The sequence below is a fragment of the Arachis hypogaea genome, chromosome 2, assembly GCF_003086295.3.
Source record: "Arachis hypogaea cultivar Tifrunner chromosome 2, arahy.Tifrunner.gnm2.J5K5, whole genome shotgun sequence".
Lineage (NCBI taxonomy): Eukaryota > Viridiplantae > Streptophyta > Magnoliopsida > Fabales > Fabaceae > Arachis > Arachis hypogaea.
In genome coordinates, this window is record NC_092037.1 from 3,547,205 (window position 1) to 3,574,359 (window position 27,155).

Below are 27,155 nucleotides of genomic sequence, written 5' to 3' on the forward strand. Positions count from 1 at the left end.
TTTTTAGATCACTTAACTTTGTAACTTTTCCAAAAACTAATCCATTATAATACAAATTAATTTTAAATTAAAAAAATTAAAATTAAAATTTTAAAAATTAATTTAAATATTTATTTAACAATATTTATTGGTAAAAATTCAGATAAAATTAACTTTATCTGAAGTTAATATATGAAAATCGTTAGATAATTTAATTAATTTAACTAAATTTTTATCTAAAAATATTTAAATATCAACTTTACATAAAATCAACTTCACCTGAGTTTTTATTGTATTTATTAGCTGCATTGGTCCCATGATAAAACGAGAACAGGGTACGTAGAAACCCATGCCTGCGATGCATGCACACGTGTCATGTTGTCATTGGCCACATAACTTGAATTTTGTTTTTTAGATTTTGTGGGTTTTCATCATCACTTGCTTCAATCAAATCAAAAATCAAATCATGAGTACATGGTGCTATGTGTTCATATCATTTACCTTACCAGCTTCAAGTTACCTCTATCAATCCATGCAACTCCATCCACTCTCTCTTCTCAATCATGTCATTCTCAACATGCATGTCATAATTTCATCTCATCATGTATATAATCATATTCATATTATTATTATTAGCAGAGATTTATTGGAAGTTGATAATTTTATGAGTATACTAATATCTGAATTTTTTTTGTGATAATATAGTTTTTTTTAAATTTTGTGATTTATTATATATTATTGTTTTTATTAAAAATAGTAGACTGATAAAAAAAATTTATATTTTAATACACTGATAATGTAAAACATTTTATACAATTTTGTAATTATATCTGTTTTTTTGGATAATATTTATACACGATTAATATTAAAGGTAGTTATTTTTATTGATGTAGTGTTACATAATTAGATGTACGTATAAAATTACTTTACATTGATAGTGCATCAAAATTAAATTTATAAAAAAAATTTAATAAAAAAAGTTGAGTGATGAAATGCTATTGGATGAAGTGCACCAAAATTAAAATACCGATTCTTAGCCAATTTGTAATATTTTAAAATGAGTATAGTAATAATGTAACAAAATTCACATGGAAAAGATTATTTTCAAATAATATACTTTAGTTTCAATTTTTAAAGAGAGTTTGCTAAAGAAAAGAATTTTACCTAATTAAAAAAGGTTTTCAATTTCAATAATATATAGATATTGTTACTACTCTTCAAACTTGAAACATCTCTTGCCATTTTTGGTGCAGTTTTCATGGTTCAATGTCTCCCTGATTTCCATATTATTTTGTCGTTGCCTTCTCCTTTGGATTTGTATTTTGATTTTGATTTTGATTTTGTCTATTCACAACTTTTACCTATGCAAATAAACAGTTACTATTCCCCATAAATTTTGCACATTCCCCCTTGTACACCAAAAATAGGTTTTTCTTTTCTTCTTTGAAATTTCATTATTACACCCCCAATATATATATATATATATATATATATATATATATATATATATATATATATATATCTATATTTGCTTTCTCCATGAATCACTCCATACCATGCATGCCTCTTGTAATTCGCATCAAGATTTTTTAAAATAAAAAAATTAGTAAAAAAATGAGAAGTTACATATGTATAATTTAATTTATTTTTAATATATATTTATATTTTAACATATATTTTATACTAATAGTTGATTTTGGTGACTGATTTTAGTATACACGTAGCATATCTCTCTCTTTATATTTTATAAGAGTTACAAAATAATTAACTTTTCAATTTATTATTTTACTAATTTTTTATTTTAAAAGATTTAAATTTGTGGAATTTACTCTAGCTAGTTGTGTTTTAAGCATTATTAATTAGTCATCATTTAATTATCCAATCATGGTAGATTATAGATACTAAAAGTTAGTTACTAATTAATCATTATATAGGATATATATTTAGTATTTATAAACTTTTTAATTATTCTATGATAAAAAAATTTGATGAGTTTACCGTAAAATATTTATTTAAGTATCTTTGTGACTGATTGATTTATTGAAAATTTATACAAATATAAAAAAATATAGTGAATAATTTGATGATTGAATTTTTTGAATTGTTGAAGTTTTTGTTAATTATTAGTTGTTGGTATTATTATTATTATTATTATTATTATTATTATTATTATTATTATTATTATTATTATTAGATTTGTTTTAATTAATGCATAATATTTATCTCATGACATCAATGATGAAGATGCAATAATGTTAATGTACACATAATTAATATGCTTAACCAAAAAGTAAAAATTGAAAAAGATAATATATATGATATTTCATATTTGATTTGACAAATACCTTAATAAGACACGTGTCACGTGGCTATAGAGTTCGCATTTTTGTCACTTTGGAAGCGGCATTTTGTTGCAACTTGCCATGTTGAGAAATTCTAAAAGCAATCCCTATTAAAGTTATTGTTTACTATCGTATTAATATACACGTTTAATCCATATTGTTATTTTTATTTATTAAATATATATAATTATGATAAATGAAATTTGATAAATATATTAAACCGGAACTAACGCCAATTTAAATAAATGTTACATTTTTTTTGGTCATGTGATTTACATGGACTTTATTTTTTTTGGACTCGTGCATGGTCTAAGCTAGACTATCATCCTTTGCTTCTTCTCCATTTTTTGTTTCTTTTCTATCTGTTTTTGGTAAAATACGGGCCTAAAGCCCATCCATTCTAGCAGTTACCTATTTTTGTTATGGAAATTCTTCTTTAGAGGCCCAACTAGGTGTGGGTTAGCCCAAATAAACACTCAAATTAATGTTTGAAAATTTCTACAAAATTTCATGGCCCAAAAAAAAATACAAAATTTTAAATTAAACACTGTATTTTCAAATAAACTTATATTTTTTAAAAGCTTTTGAAAATGATTCTGATTAGAAAAATTAATCCTTATATATTTTAAAACAAATTAATTTATTTTATAATAATATTCTTCGAATCAAGTTATTTTGTAATAAAATTTGTTAAACATGTTATATTTAACGCTCATAATAAAAGTTTAATTAAAAATAAAAAGACAAATTTGAACTAATGGAATCATTCAAAACAACTTCTGAAATAATAAAAACTTGTTAACAACTAAATTATAATAATAAAAAAGTCAATTTAGATATTTACTGGAATCAAATTTGTACAGGAAGGTTCATTCAGTTCGGTAAAATAATAAAAATAGCATAGAAGGTTCTTGACTTTGTGGATATTTATGAATTTGACACGTGGCAGCCACAGGAAAAATCTAGAGCATGCGTTAGATTTTGTTGTATGAACTCGGAAACGCGCGAAGCATCTGGAACTCATTTCTCTCTCTCTCTCTTTCTATTCTATTTTTAAGTTTAATTTTTTCTAATATAAAAAGGGTCTCAATTCTAAGATACAAACAATAAACAAACAAAAAAAAGATTTCAGCTTTGATAATCATACACACAGAGAGAAGAACACTTACATAAATTCTCTGCTTTTTGGGTTGGTGGCTTGATTTTGCACTGAAAAATCTTTTCATTTGGATCGTGTGGAACCGTTTGGCTGGAATTTGTTACATTTCTTCGTATCTTGTGTTGTGTTGTTTACTTTCTATCGTGATATAATAATAATAACAATGTAAGTTCTTATCATTATTGCCTATTCTCTTTAAGAACTCAGTTTCATTCATTCATTTATTCATTCATGTTCTTTGTTTGTTGTGACTCTCTTGATGAGATCAATGGTGAAAATAATAAGTGTTAATAATGTATAGGGAAGAGTTAATGATGAACTGAAGCAGCTCTTTTTTATGTTTGTTAAGTGTTTGTTGTTATGTCTGAGTGCTAAAATTATACAACTATGTTATGGCTACACTAAAAATTACTAAAAAGTGTTATAAAATGTATTTTAGAATATAAATACACATTGAAAATAAATTAAATTATATTGTATTTGTATATAAATACATTGGTGGTTAATTTTAATGGCTGATTTTGATTTACAAATAGTATTTTTAAAAATCATAATACCAATATCATTGAGATCATTCATGTTGCAGTTGGATATTGTTACACATTCTTGCTCAACTTATTTTCTTCCATGTTTAATTAATTAACTATGATTTATTAGTGTGTTGATCAACCCTTTTTCTCTATAAGCTAAGAATGTATATCTTACTGTTGAGTTGTTTTATAACAAAAATGATATTGAGAAACTTTAAGTTTCATTGTTTATAGGATAAGAATATAGTGCTTTTGTTGTTTTATAATTGTAGCATTGAGAAGGTAGATTATTATGTCTATGTATGCAGAACACGAATAAGTATTGTTCCATAAAATAGAAAACGATTACAATTTGATGTTAATCCTGTTCTTATCCTCTTGTGAAATGCAGAAATTTCGGATTTTGGATCAATTAACCTTGCCAAAACCATGATACCTGTATGCAGAAGCATGGACTCAACCTACCCATATCAGAGAAACCAAAGTCCATATCCTCCTTTTTACTATCCTGGATTTGAGCCTAATCTCCCTCAAATGAATATGAATCCACCTAAATCACCTTTTCCCTATGAACATCCTTGGAGCCATGGTGGTTGTTGTGGACATTACTCTAACCCAACGAATTTTTGCTGTGCTCACAACAACAATTTTCATGGCTACTATAACTACAGGCCACAACATTATCATCATCATCATGCTCCATTTCCATCTCCACCAATGTACTATTCTGGTGGTTATCAGGAACCATTATTTGTTCCTTATGCACCACAACCACATTACACTATGGAGCTTCCTAGATATGATTATGAGAAGCATATGCCGGGAGACTATCATTGTTGCGGCTGTCCAAATCATCCATGCCATCAGAAGGAAGAGCACAGTGTGAAGATTGAGGAGGAAGAGCCTGATAATAATGCTGGAAACAAAGTGAATAATGATGAGGCTTTGGCGCCAATTCAGACAAGCAATTATCCTTATCCATATCCAATTGTTTGGATTCCACCGGAGTATACAAGAACGAGAAACAAGGAAGCGAAAAGTGGTTCTATAGCTGAGGCGAAGGGTGAGCAGGATCAGATATCTCATGATAGGAAGCCTTCTAGTCCAATGAATTTTCAGGAACCGAGAATTTGGAATGGATGGTTACCATTTGATATGAATCACAAGCCAAATAAGGTTCTTGAAGGGGATGGAAGAAGAAACAAGAACTTGGAAAGTGAGAGTAATAAAAGGGTCTATGATGATGGAAAAGGGATGAACAACAAAAACCAAAGTGAAAACCAGATATCAGAATTCCCATTTCCTATCTTTTGGATGCCTTACTACAATAAGCAAGAGGAAGCTGGAAAGGAAAACAATCAAGAGAGCCATTCAAGTCCGAAATGCATCGAAGAGGCGCCGCATACCTTCAAGTCCGTTCCGGTAAATTCTAAAGCTGATGAAGTTGTTAGAAATGGAACCATGTCAAATCCAGTTGAATCCATAGACAGAAGTGGTCCAGCTGGAACAAAGGATGTTACTAATGAAAAGATAATCCCAGTTAAAGAGGTAGAATTGCATCAAGGGAGAAACAATTCAAATGAAAATGCCAAGAGAGAAAGGATTATTCCTGTGAAACAAATTGAGGAGAATGTGGCGAAGAAAGAGTCTCATGCTGGCATGGAAAAACAATCAGCATCTCCCCGGAAAAATGGCAAGTTACCTCCTGTTTGTTTGAGGGTTGATCCATTACCGAGGAAGAAGAATGGCAAAAGCAGCAATGGGAGCTCAAGGTCTCCAAGCCCTCCTGCCTCAAAAGAGCATTCAAAAGCAGCAAGCGAAGCACCATCCGAATCTCAATCAGCTGGTGTGAGTGACAAGGTTCAGCTATATTCTGATGTCAAGAGTGTTCCAAACATCAGTGAAGAAGTTAAGACGAAAGAGCAAAATGTTCCAGTGTCCGAAGGTAAGAGCAATGAGAAGCCACAGCCGGATTCAAGCCTTCTGACTGCCCCAGATGTCAGCAAGGAAGTTCAACCAAAAGAGGAAACCATTCAGGTGACTGAAAATAAGACCAATGGAGACAAGGGTGCAGATGAGAATTGTTCAGTTGGAGATATTGAAGAAGAGAAGGCACAAAATGGAGCAGAGAACATGATGGAAGAAGCTAGTAAGCCGAATGAAGCAAAGGACTCGAGCAAACCAACTGGCAAAAGTGGAAATGAGAGAAAGGCTCTATCAGATGTTGATGCAGCCATTTTAATTCAAGCTGTGTATCGCGGTTACCAAGTGAGGAGATCAGAGCCATTGAAGAAATTGAAGCAGATAGCCGAAGTCAGTAAGGAGTTGACTAATGTCAAAGCTTCTGTTCAAGCGTTTGAGCACTCTTCTGATCTACAAAATGATGAGAAGCAAAGGATTGCACTTGGTGAGAACATAATGAGACTCCTGCTGAAGTTGGATACTATCCAGGTATGTGTTACTGATGCTATTAACTTAATATCAAATCAGCAATTTCTTTTCAATATACCTTGATTTGGTAATAACATGTTGCGTGAAGTATCTATTTGTTTCACTGTTTTTTTTATCAATGGCTCTACATTGCAATCACGTGCGATAATTGTGATTTGCAAGTGATTAGATACATATGCATTAGGAGGATTATTAAGAGTCCTAGTTAGCTTCCTTGTCCTTGATCAATGTTATACTCACGTGGTATTCAATTTATATACCAGGGCTTGCATCCAAGTTTCAGGGAAACAAGAAAATCTCTGGCAAGAGAGCTTACATGCTTGCAAGAAAGGCTTGATTCTGTAATGGCCAAGAGATCTCAACAGCAGACGAATGAGTTCATAGACGAGAAGCCTGTTGAAGACATTTCGGAGGATTTACAGAATGAAGAACATGTGAAGGATCAACAAGAAGAAAAAGCTGCAGTAGCAAGAGAGGATTCTTCTGTGGGAATTAATGATGATATGACGGGAAAAGATAGAATTGAATTTCAGCCACCACTTGATCCGGCATTGAATGTGGCAGCAGAACCTAATGTAGCACCAAATGAAGCAGTTGATGAATGTAACCATCCAAGCGATCTTCCTGTGGAATTTGAAGCAAGATCAGAGGTTGGCAACACTCCCACAGGGATTGAGAATTCAGACACAAATGCTTTGCAAGAATTACCTGTGGGAGTCATAGACGAGGATGGTGCTGACTGTAGTTCCAAGAATGAAGAACAAAATGAGAAAGCAAAAGTAGATTCATCAGGCATCTATGGACTAAAAGAGTTGCCGGTGGGCGTGCTCGATGAAAATCCAGCTGAACTCGTGAAGGATGATGGGGAAACAAAGCTTGGAGATGTGGAATCTATTCTTGAGCTGCCGGTGGGGGTGCTTGATGAGGATAATGCTGCATCTGAATTCAACAAGGATGATGGAACAAAATTTTCAAAGTGGGAACTGGATCATGAAGAGGAAGTGGAAGCCATTGTGGAACTACCAGTTGGGTTGCTTGATGAGGATACAGCAGCATCTGAATCTAAGGAGAATGATGATGGAACTAAAATTTCCAAGGCTCAACAACAACAACATGAAGAGTTGGAACCTATTGTGGAGCTTCCGGTGGAATTGCTTGATGAAGAAGAAACGATAAGAGTTTGAATCTGGGAAGCATGATACAGATATGGAACATATAACGGAGCTTCCTGTAGGGTTGCTTGATGAAGAAGAAAAAATAAAGTCCGAACCTGTGAAGTGTGATGCCCCTGAAAAAGTTCCACCTGCCATAGAAGAGCAATGTAGTGTTGCTGCGAAAGACACTCAACTGGAGCCTGAACAGCAGATGGAAGAGCAGGAAGAGGTTCAATCTTCTGAGGAATCATCAGATGGGTGGGTGAAGGTTGAATGCTCGAAAGACGAGGAACTTAAAGGTGATGCACAGCGAGATATAGATATAGCAGTTGAATATGAAGAGGAAACGGGAAATGAAGCTGAATTGCCAACCATGGAGTCTGCGAAAAGGGCTGCAGAACTTGTTAGTGACTTGTACATGGAAGAGGAGTACAAAAAGAAGTTAACACAGCTTGAGGAACAAACTGAGAGTGAAGAGAAGCTTGCTGCACAAGTACCCAGCATTAACAATGAAGACACAGCATTATCAAAAGAGGCAGATCAGGTTGCTGAACATAATGGAAAACTCAAGAATGGTGATGCTGAATTATTGGAAGAAAATGAGAAGCTGAGAAATATGATGAACAGGTTGCTTGATGCTGGGAATGAACAATTGAAAGTGATATCAGATTTGACAGAAAGGGTTAAGGATTTGGAGAAAAGATTAGCAAGGAGCAAGAAGAGAATGAGGACTAAGAGGTTCAAACCAGCGTCATCATTGTCCAACATTAGTTCAAAAAATGATCTATTACAACATAGAGCTATTGATGTTGCAATGTAAAACTATTTTGGTTTAAAAGGGTGTTATGTGTTGTAAACTTGTAATTCTGAGGTTTTGGTATGGTATGAGAGATTGGATCCTTTGTACATTGTAATGTGTCAATTTCACTTGGTGTTAAATATATGAAACATCAAGTGCTAAACTTTTCGCTGCTCATTGGTATTATATTTAGATTATGCTTCCTGCATTAACTGTACTGTGTTAAAAATTGAGATATATGGTAATTATTGATGAGACCGAAATTACAGATGGTTTGGTTAACCTATAATAGTTGCCATAATAAGGCAGGGTATATATATATATATATATATAAGCGACGATATTATTTGTGGTTGTAAAAAAAGAAGAGAAAAACTTGGGTGATATGTTAGAAAAATGTAATGCTCGAAATTGAAGAATGCTAAAATTCAAGTTAACATATCAGTAACTTATTACCTAAGGTGACATATGCAGTTTCTTATATGTACAATTAATATTTAACAGACCTGAACAAAAATGCAAACGGTAAGTATTCTGGCTTCAAATGCTCTAGAGAGGCCGAATTCATTTCATTTTTACTTCAGAAATTTGTTCTTTCTAAAATTTCTGTCAATAGTTTCATGTGTTTGTTCCTAGTCTCAGGACTAATCTTTTATACAAGATACTTCTTAATCCATACCAAAGTGCATATTGTTCGAGTATGATCACAAATTTCTAAAGTTTAATTATCAATAAAAGTATGATCCTCTTCATGAAATGTTTGAACAAAAAGCAATCAATTTTGTGTAATTTAAGAACTCACATGATTTTCAGAAGCTGAGCTAGTAAGTTTGACATTCTCAGCAGAATCGAAAAGCCATCAAACACTCAAACCCCCGAACTAATATTTATTTCAAGAAGTAGAAAGTTAGTTTATCAAGATTGGTTTTGATAACAGATTTTATTAATGAATAACGACATTACAAATTATAAATTCATGTAATAAACTTGAATGCATTAGAAATGTTACATCTTTTTGTTTAAATTACAAGCTCCGCCACTGAATTGCAGTTTTGGCATTGTAACAGCTTTGGCAGCAGTTGAAGAACCAAAATTAAAATGAAAATACCATTGAGTAATCAAAAAACTTGTCTCCTCAAATGCGATTGACTGAATGATACCCTCTAACCCTCAAATCGCTTATCTAAATTGCTTCAATATATGATTGGATGTTGCATACCTGGATAAATTTTACCCAAGGTCAAAATGTTGAGAGCTTTAAACAGATAAGCCTAAGGATTAGGGATCGTTTGATAAAGACAGGATCAATGCATTGTGATAATCAATACTCCAGCTTAAACAGGTTCCATCTCCTTTTGCAGAAAAAAGTATCATTTGCTCATTGATTGAAGCACACCAATCAACCATGAACCACTTTACTTTTGGCCTTTCAGGTAGGACCACAAGGTGTTTGTCTAACCCATGCTACAGCATTCACTAGCCATGATTATAAATTGTTTCCAGCAGGTTCTGAAACAAGGTTTAATTTGTCCAGCTATATTCTCTATCACTTGCACCTTCTTCAGATGGGCTTCATTTAAGCATCTATCAAAGAAACAAAAACAAGGACAATAATAGAGCTTAGCAACCTAACATGTTTATACTTAAATAAGTATAGAAGGTATCAAAGGCCAAACTAACTTAAAAAATTTGTACCTACTATCACTAATTATTTTTCTAAAATAAAGCAGAAAATTTGACTTAAGACACAAGCTATAAATGTGCTTGAAAAAATTGGATCATGTGGAATTACTTACCAGCCAATCAAAATGGAAAAACAGTACTTGAAAAAATCAGTGTGTGATGTTTACACCTGCACATTCTCTCAACCTCAAGAATTCTTAACATTTCGATATTCACAGGCAATTTCTTCAACATCCATCTCAGAATTGTCCACAAGTAAAGGATCCTCATAATCCACGGAACCATGCTGCTCAAGCTGCACGTCCAAGTCCTCTACTTCAGAATCACTCTGCATCAAGCCAATATCGCTTTCTACATCTGATATGTCACTGAGTGTCTCAAACTTCTTCTTCCTCCCTCTATAACCAACAAGCTTCATGACTTTTTCTCTCCATAGGACCAAGGGGCATTTCTCAATCAGCTCCGCACCTTCATATGCTTCATTCAAGAACACACTAAACCTCTTCCCTCGCTCTGAGACATAGAAGATGCCAATGTGTTTCAGAAGAATCCTCATGAGCTTCTGAGGCATCACCATCTCCCAACGGAAGTGAGTGAGGTGATCAGTGACCAGTCTCTTTTCAATGGTGAAACTAAGAATCTCATGCATAACAGCAACAGCCCTCTTATCAAATTCAAGAGAACCGGCCTTGAGACCTCTTGCATCAGCATAAGGAGACAAATAAGCCCTCTTTTGAAAATCTTGAATCTTTTCACTATAACGATACACCCTTTTATAATTTGAAGGGAATTTCAAAGGGAATGGAAGTGACAGCATTCCAGGGATATGCAAATTGGTAGTAGTGGATTCAGTTACACCTGTAACCTTCTCTAATTCCGTTATTGACCAATTAGGATTCCAATTCACAAGCTCCAAGCACTCAACTTGATTAATGCCATCGAAGAACTTCACAACCCTAAAATGCTGCGGATATTGGTGCACCCAATTAGCCCTAAAATCCATAGGCAACCCAAAATCCCTTCTGAAATGAGCAATCTTCTCTAACGGGAGACGTTTATCCACCGACATCATCAGCAACCTCGTAACATGTTCCGCAGCCTTATCGGAATGCTGCTCAAGAACCCTCTGTTCTTCCTCCAACAATTCCTCAGCTCTCTCCGTCAAGCCGCACCACAGCACCCCCTTGTGATCCTTGTAGAGTTCAAAGAGCTTTGGCGTCTTTCGAATGAAATCGGAGATTCTATGTGGCTTTGGGAGATTGATCTGCTTACGGTAGTTTTCAAGGGATCTAACAGGGATAATCATCTCAGGCTGTTGCTTCAGAAGCTCGATTAAGAAGAGGATTTTGGAGAGTATCTTCCACTTCTCAGTTGCGACCTCAAGATCGTTAACTCTCTTCTGCTTACTCCTGTCTTGAACCCTCTTGCTGGTCGTCATCGATCGATGGAAAAGAATTGAAGCTCTGATGAGCTTCTTCACTGAGGGGTTTATCGGAGGTTTCAGCATTTGAGGGAACTTGTACAATTATATATCACACTCAAGTCATAAAAAATTCAGCACTTTGATCTGTAATTCAAGCCAACCGAAATTTTCAGTCATAATATCACCAAATCAGAATTTTATAAAATAGAAATAAAATACATTCCAGTACCACCAAACATTCCAGTATCAAGTATCAAAAAAATAATGTTCAATTTTTTTATATCAATAGATTGATCCAGTCTAACAAACGCAAAAGAATAATTACAATGCAAAAGAAAATCAGTGTAGTAAAGTAATAAACTCACAAAGCACGGAGGCCAACATAAAGAACTGAGAAGAATAGATAACAACAGCAGGATAGCAGTTCGACGTTAGCATAGAGCAGCGGCGACAGTACAGCGGTGCGGCGGTGAGAGAAAGCTGCGACGGTGAGAGTAGACTCCTCACTCTTGCATGCAAAGTGTTTGTAGAAATGTTTCTTACAACTTTTCTTTCTTTTTTAAAAAATGAAATAAAATAAAATTGGTCAAGGTTGCTTAGAACCTTTTTGTTTTGGACAGAGTTGCTTAGAACTTTAGAAGGCAGGAGGTTGTGCCCAAAACTGTAGCATTTGGACCCAAATTAATTGTTTTATTCTCTTATTGCCTACGCCGCTCTCTGCTACGTGGGCTAGTTTAATTCAATCAAATTGCAATGGGCAAAAATATGAAAACGAGGCTGTACTCGTGTAGTATGCAAGTTTAGCAATTAGCATACTATACTTTTTCTTAAAGAAAAGAAAAAGGGTAACAGTTTTATTATTTTAATCATAGTTATCAGAATCAAACCAGTAATTGACCCGGTCAATCGGTGAGTCACTGATTCACCTGGTCATAATCAAATAAAAATGTAAAATTATAAAAAAATTAAAATCAAAAGTTAAAACTTAAAATGTATGTCTTCCCAAATATTAATAACAATCTAAGTATCAATTCTTAGACATAACTAATGATGCAAAAAGAGATAATAAACTAGTTCACTAGTATAAAATGCTTTCTCAATTTAAATGAACAAGAGAGAGCAAAAGATAACACAATCAGTAAATCAAATCCAAGAGATGATCTCAAAGTTGGCACCTATATTTTCATAGAAAAAATTTAAAGTTTGACCAACATTTCCTTCATTTTGGTTCTCATTTATATCTACATTTGTGTATTTTTCACAAATCAATACCAAGAATAATTCATAATAGCAACTGAGTTGTGATGAAGACATTTTTAAAAATCTAGCAAAAAAAAAAAAAAAAAGCAAACAGAAAGCATGGGAACAACAATTTAACTGAGTTCTGAGTTGCAGAGAGTATGAACCTCATTTTCAACAATAAATTCAACTATGATAATTTTCAGCAACAAAATATTTAGCTCAAAAGATGATTTACAGTAACAAAAAATTTAGTTAAGTGATTATTTCAGTAAGACAACAATAGATTCAAACTTCAATGATGATAATTAGTAACAAATTCAACTCAGTGATGATTTTCAACAACAAAAAAATTTAACTAAGTGATTATTCAGTAAGACAACAACAAATTCAAGGTTCAATCAGTAACAAATTCAACTCAGTGATGATTTTTAGCAACAAATAAATTTAAGCTAAGTGATTATTTCAGCAAGACAGCAACAAATTTAAGGTTCAGTAATGATAATCAACAACAAATTTCAGCAACACATTTAACTTTCAACAACAAATTCAAAAATGCATGTTTTCATAAACATATTAATAAAGATCAAGTATCAATTCTTAGACATAACTAATGATGCAATAATAAACTAGTCACTGGTACAAAATACTTTCTCAATTTAAATGAACAAGAGAGAATAAAAATCCAATATGTGATCTCAAAGTTGGCATCTATATCTTCATAGGACAAATTTAGAGATTGACCACATTTTCCTCATTTTGATTTGCATCTATATCTTCCATAGCATTGTCTATGATCCTGTTTGTGATGAAGACATTTCTAAAATTCTAACAAAAGAACCAAAAGATTTACAACAACAAAAGATTTAGCTAAGTGATTATTTATCAAAACAACAACAAATTCAAGGTTCAGTGATAATCAACAACGAATTCAATTCAGTGATGTTTCGGAGCAACGAAAAAAATGAGCTCAGTCATATGTTCAGCTCATTGATAATTTTCAAAAATAAATTTCAGCAACAAAAACTTTACCTCCAAATATGATTTACAGCAACAAAAAATTTAGCTAAATCATTATTTCAATAAGACAGCAACCAAATTCAACCATCAATGATCATTTTCAGCATAAAAATTTAGCTCAGTCATATTTTCAGCAACAAATTCAACTTTCATCAACAAATTCAAGGAATAGTCATGATTTACATCAATGAAATTGGAAAAGAAAGAATATGGCCGAAGGAAGCTCGCCTGCCCAGGGACCAACTGCCGGTGAAGGAAGCTGACCAACTGACGGCCGAAGACGATAACGACCACCAGCCGAGGGACCAGAACGCACGACGAGCTTGAATCCGACTCTCCGAGACAGTGAGTGCGAGACCGAGAGAGAAGTGAGAGACCGGAGACGAGAGAGCTTGAGTGCGACACCGTGAGAGAAGTGAGTGAGTGAGAGAGCTTGAGGGAGAGGGCTTCAGAGGTCCCAGTGTTGGGAAGGGGGCCTTGAACGACGCCGTTTTGCCCAACCCTGAAAAGAAAACGATGTCGTTTTTATTTTTACTTTTCTAAAATTAAACATGACCCGGTCTGGGTTACAAAAACCGGACGGGTCATCAATTTTGATGAAAACCGAACGGATTGAACCAACTTTTACTGAGTCTCATGTTCAAAAAGGTTCTGAAAACCGAACCGGTCATCGAACTGCTCTAGCTACTGGTTCATTGGTTCATAGGTTCAACCGGTTCGACTGTGATTGAACCGAAAAAACCGTTTTATAATAAAATAATAAATAAAATATAAATAAACACATGAAAATATAATTATATTCTAATGTAAACTTTAAAATATCATTCAAATTAAAAATACTACATAAACCAGAATGTTATAATCTCATTCAAATACAAATTCAAAAGTAAAAAAATAAAACAACCAATCAAACATAACATAGCAACATCAATATGCACAAAATTTCAGAATAGAAGAAAATTTTATGGAGTAAAACAGCTACCTATTTGCTCATTCAATCAAAGAGGAAGGAGGAAGAAAAAAAGGTCAAAGTCCATATCATCCATAGTTAACATAGAACTCTACCTCATGCTAGGGGAATGAAGAGCAGAGTAGAGTACTTTGCTAACTTACATATCTGAGTTGAGATATTCAATAAAGGTTCACAAAACTTACAGTGCAAGATGCCTGTGATGGAGGCTTATTTATTTCTGATTGAATATAATCATCAAGAAGCTCGAATAACTGTAAAGATGTCTGCAGCTTGTAAGGGAATGCTCGAAAGGTCCATATATCTTCCCATCTAGGTTTTAGCCTAAATAAAACAAATGCCTTAAGAAATGAGAAAACAGCACAAAGAACAATATACTAATCATAGATAGTGACAGCCACCAAAATCAAATGTTATTATATCAAGGTACATGAAAAAATCCAGTTTTAGGATGCATAACAAAACCAATGAGGACTAATTGAAGATCAGATCAGATCCAATATATATATACATAACAAAACCTATAAGGACTAATTGACATGATGAAGATTTTGCATTTTCAAAACCTATAAGAACATTTTTGGACCATATAGGCCGTTCATCAAACAATCTAGATACAGCCATTTGTGATTCCCGCTGATCCGAACCTTGTGGTACATATTCCTCCCAATTAACTATCTTAGGAATCTGTAAGCAAGCTAAGTAAAACCAGAAACACTAAAGTACATTTTTATCACAATATGTCTCTAGAATATGTTCTTGTTCTCTTGTTTCGAAATCATTAAAAAGAGTCAGAACTCAGAAAAATTAACAGGGTTTAACCAAAATTTCCTCCAAACACAAAAGAAAAGGATATCTTTAATGTCAAAATCAAGTGCAAGGACTTGCTCCATGTCCATCTGCACACATGGCGGTGAGTTCACAGAGTTCAGTTCATCAGAGTTCATCACAAAATTGGAAATTAGGGAATCAGAGTTCATCAGAGTTCATCAGAGTTCAGTTCATCAGAGTTCATCAGAGAATCAGTATCAGATTTCAATCTTTCATCACAAAATCATGTTCATAACTAAATGAAAAATTACCTGGAAATGAGGAAATCTATTGCTTTCTCTCAGAGCTCGAAGGACTTCAGGCTTTAATTTTTTCAACGCTTCAACGCTTCTCTATTGCTTTCTCAGAGGCAGAGCTCGACGGAGGTGACATGCGAAGTGGCTGAGGGCGCGACGGAGCTGACGGCGGGACGGTGCTGACTGCACGAGGTATCTGAAGGCGCGACGGACCCAACGGCGCCACGGAGCTGACGGCGCGACGCTGCTGACGGCGTGACGATGCTGAAGGCGCGACGGAGGTGAGTGCGTTGAGGGCTTCAGGCGTTCTCTCTCTGAAGTCTGACCCTTGCTGAACTGTGGTGGACTGGTGGGTCGTGGGCTCGTGGAGTCGTGGCGTGGGTGTTGTTCTGTCTTCTGTGGGAGGCTGGAGACGAAAGTGGAGGCTGCGAAGGGGAAAAGGGACGAATTAGGGTTCCCACAACACAAAACGGGGGCGTTTTGCTGCAAGCTGCAAGGTTAAAAAACCGGCCGGATTCCGGTTCGGTTCGACCGACTAGTAACCGGCCGGTTCGCCGATTCAATGCCGGTTTTTAAATTATGCGGTTTCCTTTGTTATCTGAACCTTTTCAGCATCCGGTTCACGGTTCGACCGATTCGACCGGCCAATTCGAACCAGTTTTCAGAACATTGGTTCAAACAGTTTAAAGATGGCTCAGCCAGATAATCGAGTGACTAAATTTCTGGTCAAACTGACCAAATGGAATCGAATTTGATAATTATGATTTTAAATGTTTAATGCTTGTTCGATAATTGATTACAAAATTATTTGTCATGTAACATGATTTAAAAATAACGTTAAAAAATTGAGAATTAACCTCTCTTAAAATAATATAGCTAATCTTCTACTTTTGTTTCTTCCTGTGAATCAATGCTGTTATGGATTTTCATTCTTACTATAGGGATACCAATGCACTACTACAGAGAGCTTGAATTCATTTTGTTTTTACTTCTGAAATTCTCTGTTCTCTCTTATCTTCTCTACAATTTCTCTCAACTATAGTTCCATGTATTTGTTTCTAGCCTCAGGATTGATCTTTTGTACATACTTTTTAAAAAATACTTCTTAGCAAACAGAAATTCTCTGTGGCAATAATTATTATATTTATTCATATGAAATCTCATGAATACATAAATAGTGTCTCATATAAAATTGTGTAAGTATTTTATTTCTTTCTTTTTTTTTCTTTTTCTGAAAAGAATTACTTTTTCTGTTGCAAAAGCACACAAATTTTAAATATTACAAGTTAGAAAGCAAACTCTCCAATTTTAAAAACAGAAAACATTCATTTGGCAAATACTTTTTCAATTGGAATAGCCCAATAGCTGCCTAAGAGAATAATTGGTATAACAATACACAAAACAGTGGCAGCGATCAAATAACAAAAATTAGAAAAACAAAAATAGGAACAAGACACTAAAATTTTAACGTGGAAAACTTTCTTATTGTGAGAGGTAAAAATCACGGATCATTTAGACAAAAAAAAAAGTGCCACTATAATAGTAAAGATACAAGAAAATCTCAAATAAATACGCAAATTATGCTTACAGTAAGTCAAAACAATCAAGCACCAATGCATATAAATGTGAACCAAAACATAAAAAATTTACGAAAGCAGAGCTACTTTGCGTGGACAAGCCATATTTCACCCTCCAAATCTTATCTTAATCGTCCAACCATTCAGAACGAAAAAGTACGTCTAGAACTTGCTATCGAAATTTTAGCCCAATCCAACATTGAACCACTCTCCAAGTTTATAGTGACTGCATAATCAACCTGAAAAGAAAAAAAAATTATTCCAATAACAACCTGGTAAGGAAAATTGAGGTACATTACATCAAAATTAATCCATACCAAAGTACATATTATTCGAATATGATCACAAAATTGTAAAACTTAAATTATATATCAATTTAGTAAAAGTATGATCATTTTCATGAAATGTTTGAACAAAAAAAATCAATTATTAGACTAGATGTGTAGTTTAAGAACTCACATAATTTTCAAAAGAGGAGCTAGTAAGCTTGACATTCCCAGCAGAATCCACAAGCCATCAAACACTCAAAGCCCCTTCTCATAATGATCATTTCAGGTACATGATTGTCATCTTCAAATGTGGAGAGCATATTCTTTGAATCTTGACTGCATTAGCTACATACCTTCATCACCTTGGAAATCTGTTTGATAAGGTGTCCAAATCCAGAAAGGAAGAATAGTTATTATTACAGAAGCTTTAGTATTAGAAATAGCTTATTATAGGCATCTAATACTATTAATTTTAACAAATGATTCAATCTATGGTAAAAAAAGATTATACATCAATAATTTGATCCTTCTGATTCCTCTTACTGTCCCATATGAATCTTGCAACACAAAAGCTGACTCTGTTATCATAAAGAATTGGCAAAGATAGAAACAAGCTTATTTTCTCACAAATCAAGCTATCATTTATTTTCTCACTGCACCAAACAGCAAAGATAAAATTATAGAGAGGAATAGAGAAATATACCAACAACAACAAAAGCCTTCCAATAATAAATGTCACTCCAGTTTCTCCATCATGTCTTTGCTTTTCAATAACATGAAGCCAAAATCAGATAACAGTTTTGGTTCCAACACATTAATCCAGCATAATTACCCCCCCAAAAAAATGAACTTAGAATTAAATGGACTATGGAGCTGAACTCTATGTTGTTTCCAACAACGAAAAGCATAAGTGAGACGATCAACACTGGAATCGTGGCGAGTAGTAGTTGCCTGCACATCAAGGAGTCTGTTTGTGTCCAGTAGAGAACAAATAAAAGCAAATAGAAGATACTTAAAAAGTGTACTTTTTTCAAAAAAATCCTAAACATAATTGAACCTTCCATTTCATGATGCAAGTATTTACCTTAGTCCAGTGGCCAAATTGAAGGGGTAAATTTTGACAACTCCAGCGTGTCGTTGTGACGGAAATACACAAATTCTCTTAGTTTCCCTCTGCTTTGTCTATGTCCAATCACATACCAGAAACATGGGAAGGTTACCGTTTGCTTCAATAAACAAAAAATGTTAAAAGTGTTACTTTGTTTCATGGGAAAGACTAATATAACAAAACCAAAAAAAAAGAAGAAGAAAAAAGCGTACCCTCTTCCAGATTTATCTATGAGCCTCATGCTTAAAGCTATACAAGGAAGCATAAACAAGGTTGTGACAGCACTGATTAGGAATGCTGTAGATTAGGAGCTAATGCCAATATCTTTAAGAAGAACTTCAAACTGCACAGATGTTTAATGTTTAGAATTTCATGATCATTTGGTGCTGAAAGAGAATTCAAACAACATGAATATATTATATGATGATGATTCTCAACTGTGCTGCTGAACATGCTTCCAGAATTTGGAAAAAGCGCACTCCTCAATGCTTCCTGTCTTGGCGAGCCTTTCATGAATACTATCAAAGAGGGTGACAAGAGAGATGCTTTTCATGAATGCAGGCTTTATAGAACTGTGTCCAGCAATAATGACAGGTTTTGCAACCCAAGAGAGCCCAGCACCTTCAGATCCATATAATAAGACTTTATCTTTCTTGCTTGGTTCATGATCAATAGCAGCACCTATTACGTACTCTTCTATGGATGTCTCATTACCAATTCCGAGACCTTCAACTAGCAATGCCATTTCTGTGCATTAGAATTGATCACACTAAAGTTTATTCCTATATCTAACTACCAAACAAACCATAGAAATCAGTGTTAGAGAAAAAAAAAGTATATAATAAAAGAGAGTGAGACTAAATTAACATTTTAGGATTAATTCCATAAAAGTAAAATACTTTTATGAGACTAAAATTGTTTATTTGTATTAGAGATTAGAGATTAAAACGGAAATTTTAGTTTGATAATTCTACTAATGCTTTGCGAGAATTACCTGTGGGAGTTATAGATGAGGATGTCACTGACTGTAGTTCCAAGAATGAAGAACAAAATGAGAAAGCAAAACAAGATTCTTCGCGCATCTATGCACTAAAGATATTCCAGTGGAAGTGCTGGATGAAGATACAAGTGAATTTGTGAAGGATGATGGGGAAACAAAGCTTGAAGATTCCAGTGGAATTGCTTGATGAAGAAGTAACATTAGAGTCCAAATCTGTGAAGCATGATGAAGATATGGTCATAATACTAAGTTATAAAGAAAATATTCTATATATTTGCGGCTATCCTCTTTAATTAAGTCCAAATGATCAAATATTCTATCACAATACTTCTTCTTGAATAATTTGAATTCTACTGCAGTTTAATATATATACAGAACATTTTCTCTTGGTATTAAAAATAGCTTATTATAGGCATTTAATAATATTAACTTTATGCAATGATTCAATCTATGGAAAAAAATGATTACACAGCAATAACTTGATCCTTATATTTTGAAAGCTTATACACCTCATGCATGCTGATTCCTTTTACTGTCCTACATGAATCTTGAACATAACAGCTAACTCTGATAATAATGAATTGGCAAAGACAGAAACGTTATTGTATAACTCTTTTCTTTCCAAAAATCAAGCTATCATTTACTTTTTCTCTGTGCAAAATTGCAAAAATAAGATTATAGAGAGGAATAGAGAAATATACCAACAACAACAAAAGCTTTTCACTAATGAGTGCCACCAACTTTCTCCACCATGTCCTTGGTTTTCAATAACATTAAGCCAAAATCAGAAAAAACAGTATCTGGTTCTCAACACATTAATCCAACTTAATTACCACCTCACATGAACTTAGAATTAAATGAAGATATATAGCCAATGTATAGGATTACATCTTGATATGTACACAAGCTACCTGCATCAGAGAGTGCATTAAAACAGTAAATTTAATTCATCCATTTGTTTAATACATACTAAAAAAAATCGGGGTACCATGAGAAACATATGAGTTCAACTAGTTAATGCATGTGTGAATTTAACCGGGTACCATGACAAACATGCAGGTTAGGGAATTACCTGCTGAGAAATCCTTATTCAAAAATCCTCTTAGTCAATGACTTCAATGGCGGGGATGTGGGAAATTGTGGGCCAAATTTGTTGATTCTTCTTGCAGCGTTCTCCCAGCAATGGACATCTCTCAATTTTGAGTAGTAAGAGGGAGGAAGGCAGCTTTTCTCCTGCCATATTCTCCAGATTTGGACACCAATGAATATGTAGTTGTTGGAGGGAGGTGAGGCGGAGAAGCTCGTTGCACTCCAATGTCTCCAGATTATGAAACTTACTGATATGTAGAGTGGTAAGGGAGGGAAGGCGAGGCAGCGAACCCACCTCTGGGTATGACTTTATGCTCTCACACCGAATACCAGAAATGGTGAGATGAGTGAGGTTGTCCAAGTTGCCCAACCATGATAGACCTCTCACTTGTTCCTCGCAATCTCCTACCCTAAGCTCTTTCAGGTTAGACGGCAAACCTCCCCCTGACAACCTGCAAATGTTTGGGCAACCTTGTATGTGGAGAGAGTGTAAATTTGGGAGACGAGTATTCATGTCACGTGGCAATGCCACCAACTTGTCGCAATAGCTGACATCAAAATGAGTCAAGTTTGGGCAAGAAGTGATGGTGAGATGTTGAAGAGCAGCATGTGGTGGCTCTGACTTGGAAACTGATTCCAGATTTGAACACCCTCTTATCTCCAGATTCTCGAGATTGGGAAAAGAATCCAACGACAATGAGGTCAATGAATCACAGCTGTTTACTATGTGTAGCTCTACCAGATCATATTTCTGTTGTTGCTGGAGGAATTCCAATTCCCTGCAATTACTGATTGTGAGTTTTTGCAAAGATTTGGATAAACAATTGCCCCCCAAAGATGCAACAGACGAACACCGTGAGATTTGTATTTCTTGGAGAGAAGTTAGATGGTGGATGATCCTTGACTTAAATGCATACTCCACCACACATTCAAATCCACTAATTGATAACCTATCCCCATCAAGTCTCATATGTTTACCCCATCCTTCATGATATTCCCGTATTTCCAGTTGGCGCACTTTGGAAACATCCGATGAGGAAAAAACGATTCTCATTAATACCTGATTAACCATATCTTCCTTTAACATTCGACAATCTGTTATTTGAAGGCTCTTAAGCTGTGGAAAGGCTTCTGAGTCAGGTAAGTGCCACTCCTCCCAACATGACATCTCATCAAATACCAATCTCTCCAGCGAGGGAAACGGTGCAATAGGTGAAGAATGTTGATGGCCTTCATTCTTGTAAAACTCCATGCCAATGCTCTTCAGCTCATCAAACCTTTCAATGCGGAGGGACTTCAGAGATGGCAGCTGTCCAAGTGAAGGCAGCATGCAGCAATTCTTGCAATCCAACAGTGATACACGTGTCATATTGCTGTAGGAACAGCGCCCCAACCAATCTGGAAATATTTTACCTTTGTATCCCTTGATTCTCAACACTTTCAAGACACGGTGAGGTTGCAAGCCGTGGAGTATATCTTGTTCATCAGTATGTGTGTTTGAAACCATCTCATCATCTAAACACCATTCCAACAATAACTCCTGAATGTGTTTCTTATCTATAATCCTTGCACTCCTTGCCTGATTGGCATCAACAACATTCTCCAATTTCTGAATCTCAAGTGATCCATGAAGATTTAAAAGCCCTCCTAACTCTTCGATTCCATTGTCTTTTTGCTTTCCCACCACAAATTTGCTTAAAATATGCAATTGTTTTAATTTGCCCATTCTTTTTGGCATTTCTTTCAAACGAATACTCCTTATATCAAGATGCCGCAAATTCACAAGATTATACAAGCCATTGGGCAACACAGTCAGCTTCGAACAACCTTCTAATTTTAAAGTTTGTAGATTGCACAAGTTGCATAATGACTCGGGCAATACCTCAATATCACTCCAAGAAAGATCCAAATAGCGCAATTGGATCAATTTATCTGTTGAATCAGGAAATATATTGAGTCTATCAAAGGACAAAACCCTCAAGTATTTATTCTTTGACAATATGTCACATGGTAACGTTGCGCGTGCTTTCCAGAAACGACTTTCATGATTGATATGCAATAATGTCCTCAAAGATTCTATTTTACTAGAGGAGCATGTTTTTTCAGGAATTGAATGATCGTATGACAAATAACGAGTTAGAATACTCATCTCTTCTTTTTCACCAAGTTCTTCTGAGAATCTACAATAAAGATCTCCAGCAAGAAAAGTTGCCACGTCATGCATGAGATCATGCATCACAAAATACTTCTCATCATCATTCTCGACCAGCTTGAAGAATAGTCTTGAAACCAAGTCATCAAAACACTGACAACCAACTTCTTCTAAAGTCTGTCCCCTCCTTGGTGGTTGTAAAAAATCTTCAGCTATCCACAGCAAGACTAATTCATCTTTATCAAATTTATGATCTTTGGGATACAATGAACAATAAACAAAACAATGTTTCAAATGAGTAGACAAATGATGGTAACTTAATAACAATGCAGGAACAATCTTGCTATTTGCAGGAGAAAATTCCCAAATGTCACTCCATAGTATGTTATTCCATTCTTCAGCACGACGCTCTGAACGCAACAAGCGTCCAAGTGTTTCTGCAGCTAATGGCAAGCCATCACACCTCTCGACAATCTTTCTACCTATTTCTTCCAGTTCTGAGCTCCCATTCGATTCAGGAAAAGATGCATTGTACGCAAAAATAGACCAACAATAATCATTTGACAGTCCCTTGAGAGAGTAAGAGCTATAATTTTGGACTGTTGGACCAACATTTTCGTTGCGAGTAGTTAAAAGAATAGTGCTTCCTTTTCTCCCATGTTGAAAAGGGGTGATAAAACTATTCCACTTGTGAGCATCTTCACTCCAAACATCATCCAAAATAATGAAAAACTTCTTTTTTGACAGTTTTTCCTTCAAATATTGTTGAAGTAAATCAAAGCTGTCAAGACTACAAACACCTAAAGAGATCCCCTTTATAACATTCTTTGTAGTCTCAACGACATCAAAATTGTCAGAGACACAAATCCATGCTTTCAGATCAACCCTGTGCATCAAATCCTTATTGTTGTAGAGCCATTGTGCTAAAGTAGTTTTACCAACACCGCCCATACCAACAATAGAGATGACGGACAAGTTATGATGATTGTTGTCATTGAGCATCTTCATTAGTGCTTGTTGGTCATCATCCCTGCCGAACACATTCCCCTTCACAAGAGAAGTGGACGGAGGTCTCCATGAGGAGCCTCCCGTTTGAATCTTTTCCAGACCAATGGTATGTTTGAGTTTCTCAAGATCTTCTATTCTTTTTACCACATCTTCTATCTTAGTCACCATCTTCCTAACAGACAAATCAAGGAAGTGAGGACGACGAATGCGTGCCTTGTTGCGAATTTCAGCTTTGATGAAGAGACGGTCCAGCAAGTCATCAGCAGTGTAGAGAGCATCCCTGAGACTATCAAGCCATTTCCTCACACGATCGTTCCCAAACTGCTTCTGCTCAGCATCGGCGACCAGAGCTTCTGCAGCCAAGATAGCAGTCTTGAGCTTCTCAACCAACTTCCGGTCCAGTTTCTTGCCCACCACCAAGTTGACAAACTCAGGTGAAATGAGCCTCTTAACAACAACGTTGATGAAGCCAGAAAGAAGTGCTTCAGCCATGGTATGATGATCAGAACAACAGCAAATAAATCAGTGAGTGATTGGGTTTTGAGAATGTAAAGAAGAGAGAGCAATATTGCAATAATGGTGCAGGGTAAAGGTATTCAGCAATAATAGGCATCTAGAAAGATATCACCAAGGTTCCTCAGCAAAAACACAGAGTGGGTGAAGGGATGGCAACGGGGCGGGTTTTTACTCTACCCGACCCCGCCCCGCCGTACAACAACCCGCATAGAACCCGCGGGTAGTAAAACGTTGAACCCGAACCCGCCTCTGTAGGTACCCGTCCCGCCCCTATAATTATTAAAATCTAATAAATAAAATTAAATTTCAAAATTTATATAACTATCATCACATACATAACATAAATTAAATTTAAAATTTAAATATGATACAATATTATTATTCATTTACTAATTATTTTACATATATTATACATATTATATATTAAAATCATATATATTATATATTTAGCGGGACGGGTATTACCTGAACCCGACCCCGTCCTGCCCCTCCCAAGAACCTGCCACGCTAAAAACTCGCGGATAGGGGCGGAATGGGTAACCGCGGATTTGGGTGGTATTGCCATCCCTAAGTGGGTCCGTAAAGAGCAATAATTGTAAGCAGTGGAGTGCACAGCTGACTATGCAGTTGACTTCATTTTTATCTTCTTCTTTGAAGGATGAAAATAGGTGATGGGGTATTCAAAGTGTGACCAACGGAAATTAGTCTTTGTGGAGATTAACTTACTATATAATTTAACGTACGATCATGATAAATATATTAAAACTATATCAATGTAGCAATAATGCATGGTAGTGCGAGGTTAAAATGTGTCGGTAAGGTAATTTAAAGTAGGGTAATCATCATATGATATCAATCCAGCAATAATAATGGTGGTTGTGACTTGTGAGGTTAAAATGTGTCAGTACGGTAATTTAAAGTAGGATCATCATCATATGATATTATGATATCAATCCAGCAATAATGCTGGTTTGAGGATAAAATGTGTCGGTAAGGACTAAGGAGAGATGATATTTGAATTTTCTTTTATATATTTTTAGATTTTAATTTTGATATATTTACCTTTTAAAAAATTATTTTGTATTAATAGTATATCAAAATTAAATTATATATATTTTTAATAATATAAAAATAAATGTTTTATCCTCTTTTATTTTTTATTAATTATTTTTAATAAAAGATGTAAAACAATAATGTATAAAAGAATAATACATATAAGTATATAACATTAATATAAGATAATATCTAGTCCTGTATTATACTATTTTATTGGATAAAAATAGTTGAAACACTTCAATAAACTTATATTTGAAACGATTATTAATATCTATCAGAATGATAAAAACATGAACGAATAAGACGAAAAAAATTATATTTTTAAAAATATTATATACATATAAAAAACAATTATCATATATTTACATATTAATATATATTATTTAATTTATTTTAATATATATTTTATATTTTAAAATATATTTTATACATTATTAATGATTTGGTGATTATTTTATTTTGTGTACATTTAATATATTTATTATAAAATTTGTATCATCATTTTATAATCTTTTCTTTCTACAAGTCAAGCTATCATTTATTTTTTTTTCTGCATAAAACAGAAAAAATAAAATTATAGAGAGGAATAATAGAGAAATATACCAACAACAACAAACGCATTATTTCAACAATAAGTACCTCTCCTACATAGTTTCTGGTTCCAACACATCAATCCAGCTTAATAATAATACCAAGGTATAAAGAAAAATTTTTCAATAACCTTATATGTTTGTAACTATCCTTTTTATTTCAGTCTCAAAAGATCAAAATATTCTATCACAATACTTTTTCTTGAATAATTTGAATCCAACTGCAGCTTAATATATGTACAGAACCTTTTCTCTTAGTATTAGAAATAGCTCATTATAGGCATCTAATACTATTAATTTTATTCAATGGTTCAATCTATGGTAAAAAAAAAGAAACATTACACAACAATAACTTAGATCCTTCTATTTTGAGAGCTTATACATCTCATGCATGCTGATTCCTTTTACTGTCCTACATGAATTTTGCAACACAACAGTTGATTCTGTGATCATAAAGAATTGGCAAAGACAGACACACCATTTTATAACTCTTTTTTTCCCCTACAAATCAAGCTATCATTTACTTTTTCTCTGTGCAAAATAGCAAAAATAAAATTATAGAGAGGAATAGAAAAATATACCTGCAATAACAAAAGCTTTTTAATAATAAGTGCCACTCCAACTTTCTCCATCATGTCCTTGCCTTTCAGTCAAAATAAGAATACAGTTTCTGGTTCCCAACACATCAATCCAGCTTAATTACCACCTCAAATTAACACCATGGATTACATCTGAATATGTACACAAGCTACCTGCAGAAGATAGTAAAAATAATAATTTTGATTCATCCATTTGTTTCATACATCTTTAAATGCAATTTTTTTTAAATATACGAGAGTTAACAAGTACTACAGATAGAAAAGACTGTTTTCTCAGAGTCACAAAGGATAATTCTTTAACCACAACTGCAAACTGAGAGCTTTCCGGATAAATGAAAGAAAAGGATGCAAAATGAAATTTTGCTGTTGGCATTT

The 27,155-nt window shown here is 34.3% G+C and overlaps 4 protein-coding genes across 55 annotated transcripts; 2 read left to right on the plus strand and 2 right to left on the minus strand.

Moving 5' to 3' along the window:
* The first annotated feature begins 3,332 nt into the window (after positions 1-3,332).
* LOC112733534 (BAG family molecular chaperone regulator 6) lies at positions 3,333-8,626 on the plus strand. The gene is made up of 3 exons (XM_029291027.2): positions 3,333-3,645; positions 4,402-6,461; positions 6,725-8,626. The coding sequence occupies exons 2-3, from the start codon at positions 4,440-4,442 to the stop codon at positions 7,643-7,645; spliced, it is 2,943 nt and encodes a 980-aa protein (XP_029146860.1). The 5' UTR covers positions 3,333-3,645; positions 4,402-4,439; the 3' UTR covers positions 7,646-8,626.
* Positions 7,668-8,626, plus strand: LOC114924092 (uncharacterized). Its single transcript, XM_029291032.2, has one exon. It carries the CDS (start codon positions 7,668-7,670, stop codon positions 8,433-8,435), a length of 768 nt encoding a protein of 255 aa, XP_029146865.1. The 3' UTR covers positions 8,436-8,626.
* Positions 8,627-9,339: 713 nt separating this feature from the next.
* Positions 9,340-16,287, minus strand: LOC112733457 (protein WHAT'S THIS FACTOR 1, chloroplastic). Of its 3 annotated transcripts, XM_072213416.1 has the most exons (6): positions 15,832-16,287; positions 14,935-15,073; positions 14,008-14,281; positions 11,886-12,446; positions 10,211-11,664; positions 9,340-9,998 (listed from the first exon to the last, which is right to left on the minus strand). In XM_072213416.1, the coding sequence occupies exon 5, from the start codon at positions 11,602-11,604 to the stop codon at positions 10,285-10,287; it is 1,320 nt and encodes a 439-aa protein (XP_072069517.1). In that variant the 5' UTR covers positions 11,605-11,664; positions 11,886-12,446; positions 14,008-14,281; positions 14,935-15,073; positions 15,832-16,287; the 3' UTR covers positions 9,340-9,998; positions 10,211-10,284. The 3 variants fall into 3 exon arrangements, with proteins under 3 accessions (XP_072069517.1, XP_025638198.1, XP_025638205.1); XM_025782413.3 differs by lacking the exon at positions 11,886-12,446; XM_025782420.2 differs by lacking the exon at positions 11,886-12,446 and having other exon boundaries at positions 13,963-14,281.
* Positions 16,288-17,278: 991 nt separating this feature from the next.
* Positions 17,279-24,805, minus strand: LOC112733475 (putative disease resistance RPP13-like protein 1). Of its 50 annotated transcripts, none has more exons than XM_072213471.1 (11): positions 20,843-24,676; positions 20,612-20,681; positions 20,472-20,526; positions 19,765-19,983; positions 19,209-19,502; positions 18,983-19,113; positions 18,747-18,844; positions 18,366-18,613; positions 18,174-18,219; positions 17,853-18,033; positions 17,279-17,632 (listed from the first exon to the last, which is right to left on the minus strand). In XM_072213471.1, the coding sequence occupies exon 1, from the start codon at positions 24,509-24,511 to the stop codon at positions 20,873-20,875; it is 3,639 nt and encodes a 1,212-aa protein (XP_072069572.1). In that variant the 5' UTR covers positions 24,512-24,676; the 3' UTR covers positions 17,279-17,632; positions 17,853-18,033; positions 18,174-18,219; positions 18,366-18,613; positions 18,747-18,844; positions 18,983-19,113; positions 19,209-19,502; positions 19,765-19,983; positions 20,472-20,526; positions 20,612-20,681; positions 20,843-20,872. The 50 variants fall into 50 exon arrangements, with proteins under 50 accessions (XP_072069572.1, XP_029146853.1, XP_072069530.1 ...); XM_029291020.2 differs by having other exon boundaries at positions 18,174-18,240; positions 18,747-18,888; XM_072213429.1 differs by having other exon boundaries at positions 18,174-18,240; positions 18,747-18,888; positions 19,209-19,558.
* Between the last annotated feature and the right edge of the window lie 2,350 nt (positions 24,806-27,155).

Bases quoted from the DNA above. Each gene is read 5' to 3' on its own strand.
- LOC112733534 (XM_029291027.2), top strand. From the start codon at position 4,440: ATGATACCTGTATGCAGAAGCATGGACTCAACCTACCCATATCAGAGA. The intron at 6,462-6,724 runs GTATGTGTTACT...TTTATATACCAG, and splicing joins TGAAGTTGGATACTATCCAG to GGCTTGCATCCAAGTTTCAG.
- LOC114924092 (XM_029291032.2), top strand. From the start codon at position 7,668: ATGGAACATATAACGGAGCTTCCTGTAGGGTTGCTTGATGAAGAAGAA.
- LOC112733457 (XM_025782413.3), bottom strand. From the start codon at position 11,604: ATGCTGAAACCTCCGATAAACCCCTCAGTGAAGAAGCTCATCAGAGCT.
- LOC112733475 (XM_072213425.1), bottom strand. From the start codon at position 24,511: ATGGCTGAAGCACTTCTTTCTGGCTTCATCAACGTTGTTGTTAAGAGG.